Source organism: Garra rufa, chromosome 17 (genome assembly GCF_049309525.1).
Source record: "Garra rufa chromosome 17, GarRuf1.0, whole genome shotgun sequence".
In the NCBI taxonomy this organism is placed as follows: Eukaryota; Metazoa; Chordata; class Actinopteri; order Cypriniformes; family Cyprinidae; genus Garra; species Garra rufa.
Genome location: NC_133377.1, coordinates 14,345,591 through 14,362,516, shown reverse-complemented (window position 1 = coordinate 14,362,516; position 16,926 = coordinate 14,345,591). Strand labels below are relative to the sequence as shown.

Sequence of the window (16,926 nt, the reverse complement as noted above, 5' to 3'; positions counted from 1 at the left end):
CAGATCGTTTCACTAGATAAGACCCTTGTTCCTCGGCTGGGATCATTTAGAGCCCTTTGAAGCTGCATTTCAACTGCATTTTGAAAGTTCAAACTCGGGGGCACCATAGAAGTCCATTATATGGAGAGAAATCCTGAAATGTTTTACTCAAAAAAATAAAATTTCTTTACGACTGAAGAAAGAAAGATATGAACATCTTGGATGACAAGAGGGTGAGTACATTATCTGTACATTTTTGTTCAAAAAGTGAACTGCTCCTTTAATACTATCTATAGACTGTAGAACATTTATACAATACAATACAATAGTGGTTTTAACATAAAAAAATTAAAGTCTAAACTTAAAATGCATGCTTTTTATGTACCCTTTTTACTTTAAATACTTCAGTTCTCACTATTAACTAGTTGGTTACTAGCATAAATATTACTGTTCTGATGACTGTTTATTATAACTTAAAAAGCACAATGTCTTATTCTGCAAGACCTTATTCTAAATCCTATTAATAAGCAGGTATTAAAAATATACTGACGCAAAAGTCATAGTTAATAGTTAGTTAATATTGTTATTGGACACTAAAGTGTGACCAGAATAATTTACGTAGTTATCAATTATTTATTTGAAAGGATTAAACAAACTGTTTCATGTCTATCCTTGTATCATTAACTTGTCAAGGCTGACATAGGATTCACAAAGTAATTATATACTTTTTGGAGTGAGTATTTTGTATAGCAATCTAATTACACAGTTGAAGATGTAATTAGTAACTAGTAATTAACTACTTTTTTTTAGTAACTTATCCAACACTGGTGATAAGGCATCACTCACCCAGTTTGTTTCCCTCACTCATTTGTTTTCTTTTTTACTTGTTAAAAGTTAAATTAGACAGATTCCAATATGGGCAAGTTGGTAATTACTTACACAGGAAGAGAAGTCTTATCTTACTTAGTTTCTAGTCAAAATATCTAAACATTCTTAAATTAAGATGCATTTACTAGATTTAATCTTGTTTCCAGAAGGGAAAAAATAAATAAATTAGGTGCATTTTGTTAAAAATAAGTAAAATGATCTGCTAGTGGGGTAAGTAAAATACTCTTGTTTTAAGAATATTTTACTTAACCCACTGGCAAATAATTATACTTGTTTTAAGTCAAATGCACTACATTTAAAACTAACTAGGTTTGTTGTGAAAGTACACTGCAAAAATGCTTTTCTTACTTAGGTTTTTTGTCTTGTCAAAATATCAAAAAATTCTTAAATCAAGAAGGATTTTCTAGACGAGTAAAAATTATTTTCTTGTTTTCGGAAAAAAACTAGTTAAAATTAAGTGAGTTTTTGCTTAGAACAAGCAAAATAATCTGCCAATGGGGTAAGCAAAAAAATCTTATTTCAAACAGAAAACAAGATTATTTTGCTTACCCCATTGGCAGATTATTTAGCTTGTTTCAAGCAAAAATGCGCTGAATTTTGACTTTTTTTTTTTTCTGAAAACAAGACAATAATTTTTACTCATCCAGAAAATCCTTCTTGATTTAAGAATTTTTAGATATTTTGGCTGGAAACAAGACAAAAAATCTAAACTAGAAAAGCATTTTTTTGCAGTGTATTCAACAACAAAGTATCCAATCTGAATGTGAAACAATATAAATCACACTGGTCAGGAGATATTTATGGTTTAATATATGCAGAGGAGAATTTTGGACCAATAAGATTTCACTGTGGGCGGGGCTATGCAGTTCAAAGCTGCAAAAATAAAACCCAGTACTTGTTAGTCAGGACAAAAGCTCAAAACTTGCTCCTTGCTTGTTACTTAATCAAATCACACATGGTTAGCCAATTGACAAATATTAACTTTAATATATATATATTTTTTAATTCTAAACACCAATTCTTACTATTAACTAGTTGCTTAATAGCATGCACAATAGTAGCAAACTGGTTGTTTGTAATTACTTTTGAAGCACATATTAATGCCTTATTCTCCATGACCATATTCACTTTATCCTATTCCACACCTAAACTTAACAATAGGAAAACATCAAATGTTTGGCAACCGAAATATAAGCGAAACGGCCAAATAAATTATACCGAACAATGACGTGACGTGATCAAATAGAGGAGCGCGCTAATGCAGCAAACATGTGGGCAGTGTGGAAGCATTTAAAACTGCCAGAGAAAGATGCAAAAATCATTACAAGCACCGACAAGCACAAATTGTATTTATTCTGACAGCTCTGCATGAGCTCCTTAGCCAGGGTTCAAAGTCCAAAGCGTGAGGGAAATCTGTGTGATGAGAATCATTCATAAATCTGCTGCTGTCAGCAAAAAGTAGTACTGAGGTCTTCTTGTGGGCTCCCGCCAAAATAAAAGTCAACCTTCATAAATGTAGTATTGAAATTTTATTGTTGGTTTATAAAATAAAATAAAAAGTAACAAAATAATAATAGAAATCATTAAAACAGCTCTATTAATACATTTATTATTATTCATTTTATTATTGTTATTATTTATTATGACTTTCATAAAACGGGACGTGCTTGATTTTTGAATGTTTCTTTGATGTTGTTTATTTAAAAGTGCAAAAAAAAAAAGTGCACTGTTCTGTGTATGCGCTCAGAGATGGAGCAGAACATGGACATGTAAAGCTATCTTTTAGCTCAAGGTGCATAAACGGTCAAATACACGCAAAAATATTTCAGAATGAGGAGCTTGGTGATTATTCATGCAAAGCCTTGTCAGTTATGTCTTAAATGATCAACGGTTGAGAATGAAAATACACGTGTAACAGTACATTTAATCCATGTACTGTAGCTCTTAACGCGGCAACAGATATTCCTTCTGCCATCTCTGTGCTTAATATTTATTAAAACATAAAAGTACAAAGAGAAAAATCACTCACTGCTCTTGAATGAAGGACTTTTGTAGTTTTAATAAGAAACAAAGCATGTGTAACTATTACAGTGAAGACTGTTTTATTTTACATTAAAAAATGTACATTACATTCAATTTCTGTAGTAGGCTGTTGACTATTTAGACTTGCATAAAAGTATGCAGTATTTCTTTCCAAAAATATATATCAAAACTTATTTTTTGATTATTAATATGCATTGCTAAGAACTTTAAAGATGATTTTCTCAATATTTAGATTTTTAATGCACCGTCAGATTCCAGATTTTCAAATAATTGTATCTCCACCAAATATTGTCCTATCCTAACAAACTGTACATCAATGGAAAGCTTATTCAACATTTAGATGATGAGCAAATCTCAATTTCAAAAAAATAGACACTGGTTTTTTGGTCCAGGGTCACATATGAAAATTATTATATTCAGTGGCTTCTCCGATTTTATTAGGGATATATAGTGCCAATTTATCAGGAAGTGATTTTGTTTTCTTTGACTTGTTGGATGGAAACGGAGCTTACTCGCAAATGTTCATAAGTTAAATTCGCAACTTTGGATGGAAATCCGACTTGGGGTTGCTCAATTATGCCAAAAATCATAATCACGATTATTTTGGTCAAATTGTAATCACAATTATTTAACACTGTTATGACTGGGTCCAAAACTTTATATTATTGATTAATTTAAAGATTTAAAGATAGCAATACAACAGAAAAAAAACAAACAAACTGCGCTTTAAAAAAAAAAAGCTTTATGCAAGTCTAAAGTAGTCTAACAGCATACTACAGAAATTGAATGTAGTTATTTGAACGTAAAATAAAACAGCGTCTTCACTGTAAGAATTAAACATGCTTTGTTTCTTATTAAAACTACAAAAGTCCTTCATTTAAGAGCAGTGAGTGAATTTTCTCTTTGTATTTTTAAGTTTTATTAATATTAAGCACAGAGACGGCAGGAGGAATTTTATTTGTCGCCGCTTTAAGATCCAATATTTACTGTTTATGAGCATCTAAGACATAACTGACAAGGGTTTGCATGAATAATCACCAAGTGCCTCATTTTGAAATATTTTTGCATATATTTGACAATTTAGTGGTGCACCTTGAGCTAAAAGATAACTTTACATGTCCGTGTTCTGCTCCATCTCTGAGCGCATACACAGACCAGTCCAAGTTCTCTTTCTCGCTTTTCAATCAAAGAAACATTAATAAATCAAGCACGTCCTGTTTTATGAGTCACATTAAACGATTTAGCTAATTTGCATGTGAAATTAGGCTTTTATGGTGAAGTGAAAACCCACCAATGGAAAGGATGCGGAATCTCGATTACTGTATTTTCATGATCGTTTAAAGTCGACATCAAAATCCAAACTGAATTTCAATCAATTGCACAGCCCTAAATCCGGCTACAGTTAAAAGTCCCTAAACTAAAGTGTGACCATGTTAACCAATAATTAAGCCAATTCACAAATATCGATGTTAAATGTTAAAGACCCTTTTTGAACAAGTTGAAGCAAAACCAGTTGAGAAGCGCTGATCTAGACCAATCCACTAGTCAACCAGAAAAGCAAAGTAAATTGCTCTCACACCCTCAAGCAGTATGGATGTAGCAAGCTACTTCTATTCACTATAACGCAGGGTTCCTCAAATCTTACCCTGGAGGTCCAATGCACTGCAGAGTTTAGCTCCAACCCTGATCAAACTCACCTACCTGTGATTCTCTAATGATCCTGAAGACCTTGATTAGCATGCTCAGGTGTGTTTGATTAGGGTTAGAGCTAAACTAAGCGCATTGGACCTCCAGGGTAAGATTTGAGGAACCCTGCTATAGCGAAAGACATGGCGAACAAACAAAAACAAAAGACGGGACAGAACAGGACAGCATGAAGAATGAGACAGTGAAAAGGGGAAAAGAAAAACAACTGCTTAGTGCAAGATTGATTCCCACACTAGTCTATCCCTGTGTTTAAGCTGAGACTGAAGGATTGTGTGGAAAAAATCATGTCAGGAAATCCCGAAGGGGGAAACAGCGTGAGAAGGTGACGTGACCAAGTGAGGAAAAACAGGTTTGCAATCAGAATGGAGCGTCTGTCCGCATCGAGAAGCATGCAGCATATGGAGCAAACAGTGCCAGGAAGTTTGTCATTCATCGTTTTGTGTGTTAGGATGCGCTACGACTTTGCAGCCAGAAGACAAGTGGAGCAAAGCAAACAAAGAGGGTTCTCCTCTCTCCCGAGAGGCACGATCAGAGTAGGAAACCCTCCAGGGGCAGAAACAGACAGCCACAGGAAGCGAGAGGCAGGCGGCAGGAAGTCGTCTCAGTACCTTTTCGCTATGGCTATGCTCCTCGTTTAGCGTGGTGCTACTGCACGTGTCAACCCCTGAATCTTTGACCTGCGGCTCGCACCACTCCGCGTCTTCGTCGTGGGAGCGCTCCCAAAAACGCACCGCTGTCTTTTGCCTCTCAGACGGGCCATTACTGGCGTCCAAAAAATATGCCTGCTCATTTGTTTTTCTTTTTCCCCTTTGAATGTTGCCTAAAAGTTATGGATGATATAAAAAAGGAGGAAAAACAAAACATGCAGAGGTGAATTCAACGAGGGGAAATGGGGTGAGAGGGTCACAAGCCTCACCATAGACATTGACGAGGCCTCGCTATGCCAAGACGCATGGTCCCACCAGTGACCATCCATATCTCCTGAGGACAGCACAGTGAGAGGACACACACACACTCGTGTCAACAAGATTGAACTTGTAGTGGCAAATACGCAACATTCATTGACTCACACACTTTCTCTTACAGCTCTTTTAAAAGAGAAGTTCAACAAAAATGAAAACGCTGTCAGCATTTACCCTCATGTCAGTCCACAACCGTCTATCTCACTTTCTTCTGTGAAATGCAAAAGGAGATATTTTAAAGAATGCACTAGCCATCTTGTTTCATGCACTTACAGTGAATGGGAACTGAAACTTGCAAGTTTGCGAGTCAAATCTTTAACAAAAAAAAAAATTAAGTTGATCTGGTTCACAAAAATAATCACTATTTATGATTTGGTGGCAGTGGTTAAGAACATACATATACAAAGCTAAAGTATGACTTTGGATATAAAGACTACTTCTATTGTGCTTTTGTGAAATCTTGAGTCTTTATTCATTGCAATTACATGGAAAAAATTACTAGTGCATTCTTCAAAATCTTTTTTTGTTTTCCACAGAAGAAAAAAAGTCATATGGATTGATGACTAAAGCATGAGGGTGACTAAACGATGACAGAATTGTCATTTTTGGGCCAATTATCCCTTTAAATTAACATAGATAACAGTTAATATCACTTTTCTGTATACACACTTACCTATTCACAAAGGCAATGGAAGAAAGAACAAATACAGATATTTTAACATTGCATAGTGTTACATAAAAACCAGTATGAACCACAACACCAGCAAAAACTACAAGATAAACCCTGTTTTTTTCAACAATTTGGCAAAAAAGACACAAATATAGGCTTCTTAGCTTACAATCTGCCAGATAATTTTCCACTAAAGACTCCCATACATCTAAACAGCTCTAGCAATCTTTATGTTAGGAAATCTTTATCTAGTGCTTAAAAGACACTTAATTAACACATTTTTGTTCTTGTTTGATATTGCTCCATGCTGTTGCATAATGCACATAAAAATACCATACAATGCATCCCATTTTGCTGCTGTTGTACAGTATATGATATTTAGCCTATTATACATTGTGCAAATGTTCTATTATGAATATATTAACATAGATATTCTTATTGCATTTCTCTGAAATGTCAGGCTAGTTACAGTATAAAGAGAGATGTTCCTCTGTAAGGTGTTCCTCAAAAAGAAACCATTACATTATTAAAACAGAAACTAAACCAAAGTTTACATTCAAGTGTATGTTATTTGCAAGCCAAGCCTTAGCCAACTGATAGTGAGAAAGCAAACATTTCAATTAAAAAGTAAAGTTTTCCCAACAATAACTTTTCAATTTTGTTACTATAGGGTTGGCAATGCAGTAATATTGATACTTAATACAGTAATACTGATACTTTCTTAGCAGTTCAAAACAAAACACAAGGTCCATTTTCAAGGTCCTTTAATTATAATCTGAACTGGATTCATTTAAGTAAACCATCTTCATAAGATTCACTTCATATGTGCAAAATAAACTAGACTGGATTCATTTAAGTGAACCATCATTAAATGATTCACTTCATATACATGTGCAGAATAATGGTAGGAACAGTATTTTTGATTAAGCTGTAGTGTAAAGATATAAAATATGGGTCTTTATCAACCAAATTCAGTGCAATATCACATTGGCACTATAATAAATGCAAAAACGAAACTGTATCCTAGCATACAGCGTGGAAACTTTAATATTGGAGAAGTCTGATTACTGCTGCCAACATTGCATCATCCTGTCCCCAATTTCCCTGCCAGCATGCGGTGATATCTGTATGCTACCTTTTTAAAGAATGAATGTTGTGAAAGCTTACGTCTGTAGACATTACTTCTGCCTTAACATACACCATGCCTCACAAACCAGAAGCGTTCGCCATTCATCCAAGCACCATCCGTAGACCGTCCCCAACGTCTTCAGGAAAACAGAATCTGTTCTGTGTAGTCCCAATATATTGTTGATAATCCGTCTTTGCTGCACCACCCCTTCCAAACCTTGGCAAGTTAAAGTTCTGCAAAGCTGATTTACTCGACTACGTCCACCGGGACAATGACTAGGACTCAACTGCAGGTCTTCAAATCACACTTGGGTCAGTACTTAAAGGTCTTGCACATTCACTTCAAGGAAAAACCGAACCCAACTGTTTGCCATTTTTTCATTGCCTCTCACGGTGTCGTTCTCTTTCCCTCTCTCTATCTCCTTGCACTGAAATGGAGTTCATGCCTTAGAATAATGAGCTTACCGTTATTCTTGTAAGCCGGCTCAAACACCCTGCCCTACATAGTCCCAGCATCACAACAGACTGTTTCCCTGAGTTTGCCGGGCTGATCCCTGACTCCAAGAACTCCTACAGCTCGCTCATGGCTCCATGGAAGCAAGATCGCTTGCACCCAACCAATAAAACTATTCCTTTCCTTTAGGTTTTCCAACGTTCTAGTTGGTAGTTTTACATGAAAGTGAACATTTAGAGCAAACAATTAAAGTTAGAAGTCCTCACTCCAAAGCACTCCAAAGAACCATCGCCAATCCAAGTACTGATGGTTAGGAGAAATATTGACTTACCACCATTTTCCCAGGCTTCAGACAGCGTAGCGTCTTGGTGTGTGCCTCCACTAATTTGCCACTTTGACCAAATCCTTCTTTCTTTCTGCAAGTGGGGAGGGAACTGAGTACTTTGAACCAATCAGGTTGTCACTGACTGACGCATGTCCAATGGCACCCAATGGAAGGATAAGCTTGTCAGAGATCAAGCTCCTTCCTGTCTACAGTCAAGAGGTGTACCACTCTTATTTAACTTTGGATGTTGGATTGAGAAATCTGTGACACATTCATTGCCTGAACATGGTTACACTCTTAAAAGTAAAGATGCTTTAAAAGGTTCTTCACAGCGATGACACAGAAGAATCATTTTTGGTTCCACAAAGAGCCATTCAGTCAAAGGTTCTTTGAAGAACCATCTCTTTCTTGCCTTTTTATAATCTGAAGAACCTTCTTTCACCACAAAGAACCTTTTGTGAAACAAAAAGGTTCTTCAGGTGTTAAAGGTTTTTTATGAAACCATGTAGACAATAAAGGTTCTTCTATGGCATTGTGAAGCACCTTTATTTTTAAGAGTGTACCCTACTGATCAATCATTGGGATTTGGACTTTGGAAATGGTGTTTGTTGCTGTGGTGTGAACTAGCCTTGAACTAGAGACTAAGAATGAGCAGGATGAAGGTGGGAGCAAGTGTTTCTTTGAGTCCCTGTGTCCTACATTCTTCTGCTCCACTGTAGCCTCTCGAAAGCATTAAGTAGCTATAGTGGAGGGGTAGCCGTGACGGATGCTCTGGTGCAATTTCACTTTCTGACTCTGACATGGAAGTGACCCTCTACCTACTGCAAAGCTGCTGGGACTCCCTCTCCCTGCTTCTGCATATAGAGGAAGGCTCTGGGGAGCTCTCTCTGTGCAAAGAGGCTTATCCAATTGAGCTAATTGTGACCCTGACAACATCAGAGGTTTTAGGGGAGGGGCCAGAGAATATCTTACATGGTAGAAGAAAAAGGAGGAAGAGGAAGGACTTCACAGATAGCAAGGATAGTAGCATTCCATATCCCTTCCTGGTATCCTAATGATAATGAGCACTATGACTCCAAAAGAAGAGAAATTTGCTGAAACACTCTAACGTAAGTAACCACTGATCAATGGGAATTTCAAAAAGTCCAGTTGTGTTTTCAGAAATCCAATCTGCTAAATTCTCACTCATTTCAAAATGACCTGGCTCTTGCATCTTGCACACCAGAAGTAAAGTGCCACACCTTTAGGTGTACAACATCTTGTGACTGGGATATTTTACCCCTAAAATGTTCATAGTAGTACCTCATAGGGATAGTTCACCCAAAAATGAAAATTATGTCATTAATTACTCACCCACATGTCGCTCCAAACCAGTAAGACCTTTGTTCATCTTCGGAACACAAATTAAGATATATTTTTATGAAATCCGCAACGCAGCTACCACGTTCAAGGCCCAGAGAGGTAGTAAGGACATTGATAAAATAGTGCATGTGACATCAGTGGTTCAACCTTAATGTTATGAAGCTATGAGGATACTTTTTGTGCACAAAGGATACAAAAAACTATTTTATTATTTTTAGGGGTCCTATTATGCTTTTTCACTTTCTGAATTTTAGCCAGTGTGTGGTGTGTATGTTTGGGCATAAAAAACATCTACAAAATTACAAATCTCAAAGTCTCAAAGTCAAAGAACTACAACTAATGGCTCGTTTGGACTACACAGCATTGTTTTCCAGATGTTATGATGTCACAAAGCTCATTAGAATATCATTCAAATAAATCCTGCCTATGGAAATTTGAATCGTTGGCGGGTGGAGAGAGACAAGGTGGGGGATTAGCCTAAATTTAGCAATGTAGCATGGACAGCCACTTCTGGGATGTTTCAGCGAGCCGCAAGGATAAACACAAGCATTGACTCAAGTGGCCGCGAACTGCTCCTAGTAAGAATTTACTAGAGTGACTATTATTGGTTGCTGCGTCTGAGCCGCGCCGTAGATGTGTGCAGTGTGTGGTAAGAGATTTATTCATCATACAGTTTAGATAGCTTCACTAGTCTTACGCTGGAGCTTGTTTCAGACATGCCTTCTGTGGATGTAAATAAATGTGTTTTTGTAAGAAAAATATCCATATTTAAAACATAATCACTTTCATCTAGCTTGTGCAGTTGTACACGGGACTTGCTGCTTTGGGAAGGGGTGTGAGAGTACTGAAACGCTGTCTAAGCTGTTCGCCATTTGCAATGCAGTGGGACTGCTAACCAATCACAACACATTTTGTTTTTCGGAAGGCGGCCCTTCATCAAACCCATAACTAATCGAGCCATTTGTGCCAGGCTGGGGAGAAAGCTATTGTAATAATGTAAATTATGTGAGAAATAATGCATGTTATTTGAGAGCATGTTCTAGTGCGCCCCCAAAACAAAATAAAGACTTTGTAAAAGAGCATAATATGACCCCTTTAAACAATTTCTTCTCTTCTGTGTCAAGTCCTCTGTGCACATTCATGACAGTACCACAACACGTGTGTTCAGGTGTAGAACCCAGATGCGCTGCTCCTTGTTTACAAGCAGAGGAAGACACGAGCTGTACATAGAACTGTATTTGTAAACATGTCTGAAGATTTCGACAGAGAGGATGACTTGGAACTTTGTAGACTATGAACTAAGAGAGATGGACGTCAGAACACCGGCTACTGCGTCAGCAGCACCACATGCATGTGTCGTGATACTCTCGTAAACTTGTGTCGAAGACTGACACTGAAGAGAAGAAATTTGTTGAATAAAGTCATTATTTTTGTTTCCTTTGCACACAAAAAGTATTCTCGTAACTTCATAACATTACGGTTAAACCACTGATGTCACATGAACAATTTAACAATGTCCTACCTTTCTGAGCCTCTAATGAGTCAGTTGTGCTGCTGTCTATGCAGGGTCAGAACGTTCTCGGATCTGATCAAAAATATCTTAATTTGTGTTGCGAAGATGAACAATGGTCTTACAGGTTTGGAACAACATGATGAGTAATTAATGACAGAACTTTCATTTTTGTGTGAGCTATGCCTAAGAGTACATATTACCATTCTAAGATAATAATACATATTTTTTAGGGGTAAAACAGATACAAAGTGTCCCTTTAGGGTTACTGCCCCAGTGACAATCTGTTGTACCCCGGCCTAAAGCAAGGGTGTCAAACTCAGTTCCTGTAGGGCCACAGTCCTGCAGATTTCAGATTCAGCCATAATTAAATGCACCTGATCCAGCTAATCACTTTAGGCTTATTTGACAACTACATGGTATGTGTGTTGAAGCAGGGTTGGAACTAAACTTTGCAGGGCTGCAATCTAGCAGTGCAGGACAACACACAGATATTGTACACCGGATGCATTGTTCTGCAATGTATTCTGTATGCTCAACAGTGAATGTAAGCCTGTAAGCCTGTTACTAGAGGGCCAATGTCCTGCAGATTTTAGCTCTAACCAGCTCCAACACACTTAAAAGTTTCTAGTGAGTCTGGAGACCTTGATTAGCTGATTCAGGTGTTTTTAATTAGGGCTGGAGCTAAACTTCTAGGAACAGGTTTGGACACCTCTGATCTAAGCACCTTACAGTCAAAAGTTCACTTCAAGAATTAGCAAAGCATCGATGACACATCAGATGTGCATCTCTATTAAACACTGCATCTGAGCTTTCCCATGTATAAGCGACCTTACTTAAAATGCATTTTGTACATGCTGAGGCACTATTTGTAAGTATACATGTAGTAAACAACATGCTACAGATATTAGGTTGAAAACCCACCTGGAATTTTCCTGTACGCCAGCGGTTTTTAAACTGTTCCTAAAGCCTCCCTGAAATGGTGCCCATTTTCAAATACCTTGCTTCTTTGACAGATCCAGTTCAGGTCACTCTACTACTCAGTTAATTCAGGTGTGTTAAATAAAGAAGACATCCAAAATGTGCAGTGCTCAGGAGATTCAGTTTGAAAACCCTGGCTGTATGACTAATGCAGAAACATGGGCATGGCTGAAAAAGATCATTTGGTTATACATTTTAATTATCTGACACCTTAAGGGTTCTAAGAATCATATTAGCTGTTATACATGTCAAGATGTACCAGTACATAACACCCCTGCTGAGAAATACAGCACTGCTGGCTCATCAGCATAACATACAGTACTGCTTTTTTCCTAGCAGGGACAGCTTTTTCAACCAATGGGATCATCCAATAAACTAAACAAAAACAAAGAGTGACATATGTTTGTTAGTTTTGATAGTTATAGCCTGATATCCAACCTGTAGTGTTCGCACAGTTATATGAACATCATTGGATCATCAGGTCAGCCCAGCAGCAAAAGCTATAGAAATGTATATTCTAACAGGATAAGAGGATTCAACCTAACAGTGAATGGCAATGTATGACTGTGTCCTGTGTCCCCATTCACACTCTAGCATCTTCAGCCCGGCTTGCATTACATAATTAAACCTGCCTGAATAATGAAACACCCTCTATGGTTTAAAACCCTGATCATGTGACTCACCCCATGTAATTACCAGTGTCTATGGATTCTCCTTTATCTTAAGTGCAGTTTTAAACTGAATTTAGAGGTGAAAGGTCACTGAATGCATGATGTTACAACTGATCTCAACATCCCAAAGCACAGAATCCAAAATGAAAAGAGAACTAGCACTTTTACTGAATCTGAGGTCAATGTAACAACCTTGCAAGTTTCATATTTAATTTTCTAATCTTTTGACTTCTAGTGAGAATGTTAAATCAGGAATTACTATTACAAGCTGTAATCTGGTTAATATTCAGCAGTGGCTTTTAACAACAATTAATTATATAATGCAGTTGGCATCTAGCAGAACTGAAAAAACATGCAACAATTCTTCCACAAGTGTTATCACTATGCTCTCTTTATTAAAAGAGCCTTTCTAAATATGTATTTAAGGCAGATTGAGTAAGACAACATCATGCACAGCACCACAACTCTAACCTCACCATCAACAAGTTCTGCTCTGCCAAAGCTGACTCTCTTATTTAAGTGGGAGAACCGAGAAGAACCAATAAACCAAAATCATTTAGGATCTAGAACAGGGGTCTCCAACTTTGCTCCAGGACATCTACCATCCTGCAAAGTTCAGCAACAGCCCAAATCAAATGCACCTGAACCAGCTAATGAAGGTCTTCATGGATACTTGATAATGCAGACAGGTGTGTTAAAGCAGGGTTAGAACTAAAGTCTGCTTATTTACTCAGTCTTTACATATAAATATTATATGTATTTGCATCGTTTTCTGTAGACCCTGCCTTCTTGTAGCCACGATTGGTTGATACCAGCATGCGATTTGCCGGGGGGGATTCCTGATACGTTCTTTAAAGTCCTGTTCTGAATCAAATGATTCGCCATACGCGCTTTGAAGTTACGTTTTGAATCAACTGATTTACGATACGCACATTGAAGTCCCATTCTGAATCAGCATGCTTTAAACTCCTGTCCTGAATCAAATGATTCACCATACATGCTTTGAAGTTACACTCCTGTCCTGAATCAAATGATTCACCATACGCGCTTTGAAGTTACGTTTTGAATCAACTGATTTACGATACGCACATTGAAGTCCCATTCTGAATCAGCATGCTTTAAACTCCTGTCCTGAATCAAATGATTCACCATACATGCTTTGAAGTTCCATTCTGAATCAAATGATTTGTGATACATGCTTTAAAGTTACGTTTTGAATCAAATGATTCGCCATACACGCTTTGAAGTTCCATTCTGAATCAAATGATTTGCGATACATGCTTTAAAGTTACGTTTTGAATCAAATTATTTGCCATAAACGCTTTGAAGTTACGTTTTGGATCAAATGATTCACCATACACGCTTTGAAGTTACGTTTTGAATCAAATGATTCGCCATACGCGCTTTGAAGTTACGCTTTGAATCAAATGAATCGCCATACACGCTTTGAAGTTACGTTTTTAAATCAAATGATTCATGATATGCACATTGAAGTCCCGTTCTGATTCAAATGATTTGCGATACGTGCTTTAAAGTCCTGTTCTGAATCAAATGATTTGTGATACGTGCATTGCAGTACGGTTCTGAATCAAATGATTTGCGATACATGATTTAAATCCTGTCCTGAATCAAATGATTCACAATACGCACATTGAAGTCCCGTTCTGAATCAAATGATTCGCAATCTGATTGGAGCACTTCGAAACAGTGAATATTTTTGCGAAGCCGTGGTTTACTGATTCAGAGTTTCAAAAAGCTCTGTTGATACTTTGCTCACTTTCTCTAATGCTTTTATTAAATTGTGATCACGTTAAGACAGTTTCCATCATGTTAAAAACATTTCATGACGTGTCACTCATTATCTGGTACTTGCCTTAAAAAGACGGGTATATAATGTGTGTTGTTAACAGATTACACTAATAGTTTGGTCAACCTCCGCCTATGGAGAGAGAAAAAAGATTTCAAAAGCATTCCCCTATCTGCTTTTTTTCACAAATCGCACCCCGGTTGATACAATGCCTGCACAATAATGGTCAAAGTACTTTTCAGTCATTACTCTCAGCAAAGCCAAAACCCAGACATGTTAGCCAATTTACAAATCCAGATGCAGTAAGCCAGGGGTGCCCAAACTCTGCCCTGGAAGGCTGGTGTCCTGTAGAGTTTAGCTCCAACTTGCCCTAGCACAGCTGTCTGGAAAGTGTCCATTATGCCTAATAAGAACTTGATTAGCTGGTTCTGGCGTGTCTAATTGGGGTTGGAGCTAAACTCTGCAGGACACCGGCCCTCCAGGACCGAGTTTGGGCACCCGTGCTCTGTATAAAACATACAGCTCTGAACTCTGCTCTGGAGCAACACAGTGGCAACATGGTGACAACTGATATGGCTAGAGTCACATCTAAAATTTTCTCCCTACAACACTGCAACTTTTATCAATCAGCATATCAAAAAATCCATTTAGAGTCAGCAGTTTACCTTTTTCACTGATGGACTCACTCTCCAGCTCCACATCCTCACAGCTGGTGTACTCCGGCGTGGTGGCCAGCTCCTCCTCTGAGCTGCTGAAGCTGCCCATGGTTCGGAGCTTGCCAAGGCGTTTGCTGCGGTTCGGTCGAGGTGGAGGAGGCCGAACCGACTCGGATTGGTCTGAGCTTAAAGAGTCGTTTCGTAGCATACTATCCATTTTGTCTCGTTTGTTCCTGCGCATGGCTGAGCTAGGGTCCAAGTGGTGCTGTTGGGGTATGGGTTTCCTCGTTGGCTCCGCCAGTCCTCGCCGGCTATCACCCAACACAGGGCTGCGGTGTGGTGTTGGTGGGCTATGATTAGACATCCGATGTCCCGGTGAACTCCTATCCATTGAGTACGAGCGTTGACTTGGGCTTCCCAATAGAGGGAGGCGCGATTGCCTCCCACCGGGGCCATGCAGAGGCTCATCAAGTTCTGTATAGGCAAGCGAGACGTCACTGTGGCGCCGCTCGTGCCGAGCCCGTGACACCTGGGCATGGATGCGCATTTGCTCCTCGTAGGGCTGGGGTTTGACCGGGTAGCGCGCCAGGTTGGGGTCGCTGCGGTATCGGGCCTGGTATTCCTCCTCACGCCGCCTCTGGAGTTCATAGTCATCTAGCTGGCCGTCCAAACGCTGGCCTTGTGAGTGCCAGCGTCCTCGACTGTCTTGATAACCGCCCACCTCATTGTACATTCTTGAACTCCTCGGCGAACAGCCAGGGTCACGTCCGTAGTCGGACGGAGAGCGGGGCATGCCACCTTCAGCCGGGGCATACTGCAATCCTCCTTCCCCCTCCCTTTGGTTATATACCGCGTTGGGATCCCTGGATGCTGATGGGCTTCTGTTTCTGAGAATGTAAAAGGAAATGGGGTCAATGTGAGTGGTCAATGCAGTGAGGTGAGGCTAAAACTGTACTCAATCACAAATGTGACCCTGGACCACAAAACCAGTCATAAGATTAAATTTTACAAAACTGAGATGTATACATCATATGAAAGCTCAATAAATAAGCTTTCTATTGATGTATGGTTTGTTAGGATAGGACAATATTTGGCCGAGATACGTCTATTTGAAAATCTGGAATCTGAGGATGCAAAAAAGTCTAAATACTGAGAAAATCACCTTTAAAGTTGTCCAAATTAGGTTCTTAACAATGCATATTACTAATCAAAAATTACATTTTGATATATTTACAGTAGGTATTTTACAAAAAATCTTCATGAAACATGATCTTTACTTAATTTCCTAATGATTTTTGGCATAAAAGAAAAATCAATAATTTTGACCCATGCAATGTGTTTTTGGCTATTGCTACAAACATACCCCAGCGACTTAAGACTGGTTTTGTGGTCCAGGGTCACAAATAAGCTTACGGCATCTCCATTTCTCTTCAAGTGATTTACACTAGGGTTTTGCAAAACTACAAACTTGTAAAATTAAATATTCTGACCTAGATAGGTTACCCAAAAATGAAAATTATTTCATGATTTACTCACTCTCAAGCCATCTTAGGTGTATATGACATCCTTTCAGCCGAATGCAATCTGAGTTATGTTAAGAAGTGTACTAGCTATTCCAAGCTTTATAATGGTAGTGAATGGCTGTTGAGATTTTGAAGCAAAATAAAGTGCATTAATCCATTATAAAAGATTTTATGTGTTATTGTAAGAAAAATATCCATATTTGAAAATTTCTAAACTGTAATTTCTACTAACTAATATCTTCCACTAACTGTTGTATGAG

The 16,926-nt window shown here is 38.2% G+C and overlaps 1 protein-coding gene across 23 annotated transcripts in view; it reads right to left on the bottom strand.

Moving 5' to 3' along the window:
* The window catches only part of rims2b (regulating synaptic membrane exocytosis 2b), a 247,215-nt gene that overhangs the window by 113,666 nt on the left and 116,623 nt on the right, over positions 1–16,926 (bottom strand). For 21 of the 23 annotated variants that reach the window (XM_073821676.1, XM_073821684.1, XM_073821685.1 and 18 more), the window contains 2 exons: positions 15,153–16,030; positions 5,534–5,598 (listed from right to left, as the gene is read on the bottom strand). In XM_073821676.1, coding sequence (XP_073677777.1) covers positions 5,534–5,598; positions 15,153–16,030 — 943 coding nt within the window. Of the gene's footprint in view, positions 1–5,533; positions 5,599–7,416; positions 7,776–8,162; positions 8,205–15,152; positions 16,031–16,926 lie in introns of those variants that run through there. The other 2 variants (XM_073821698.1, XM_073821697.1) reach the window with 2 other exon arrangements.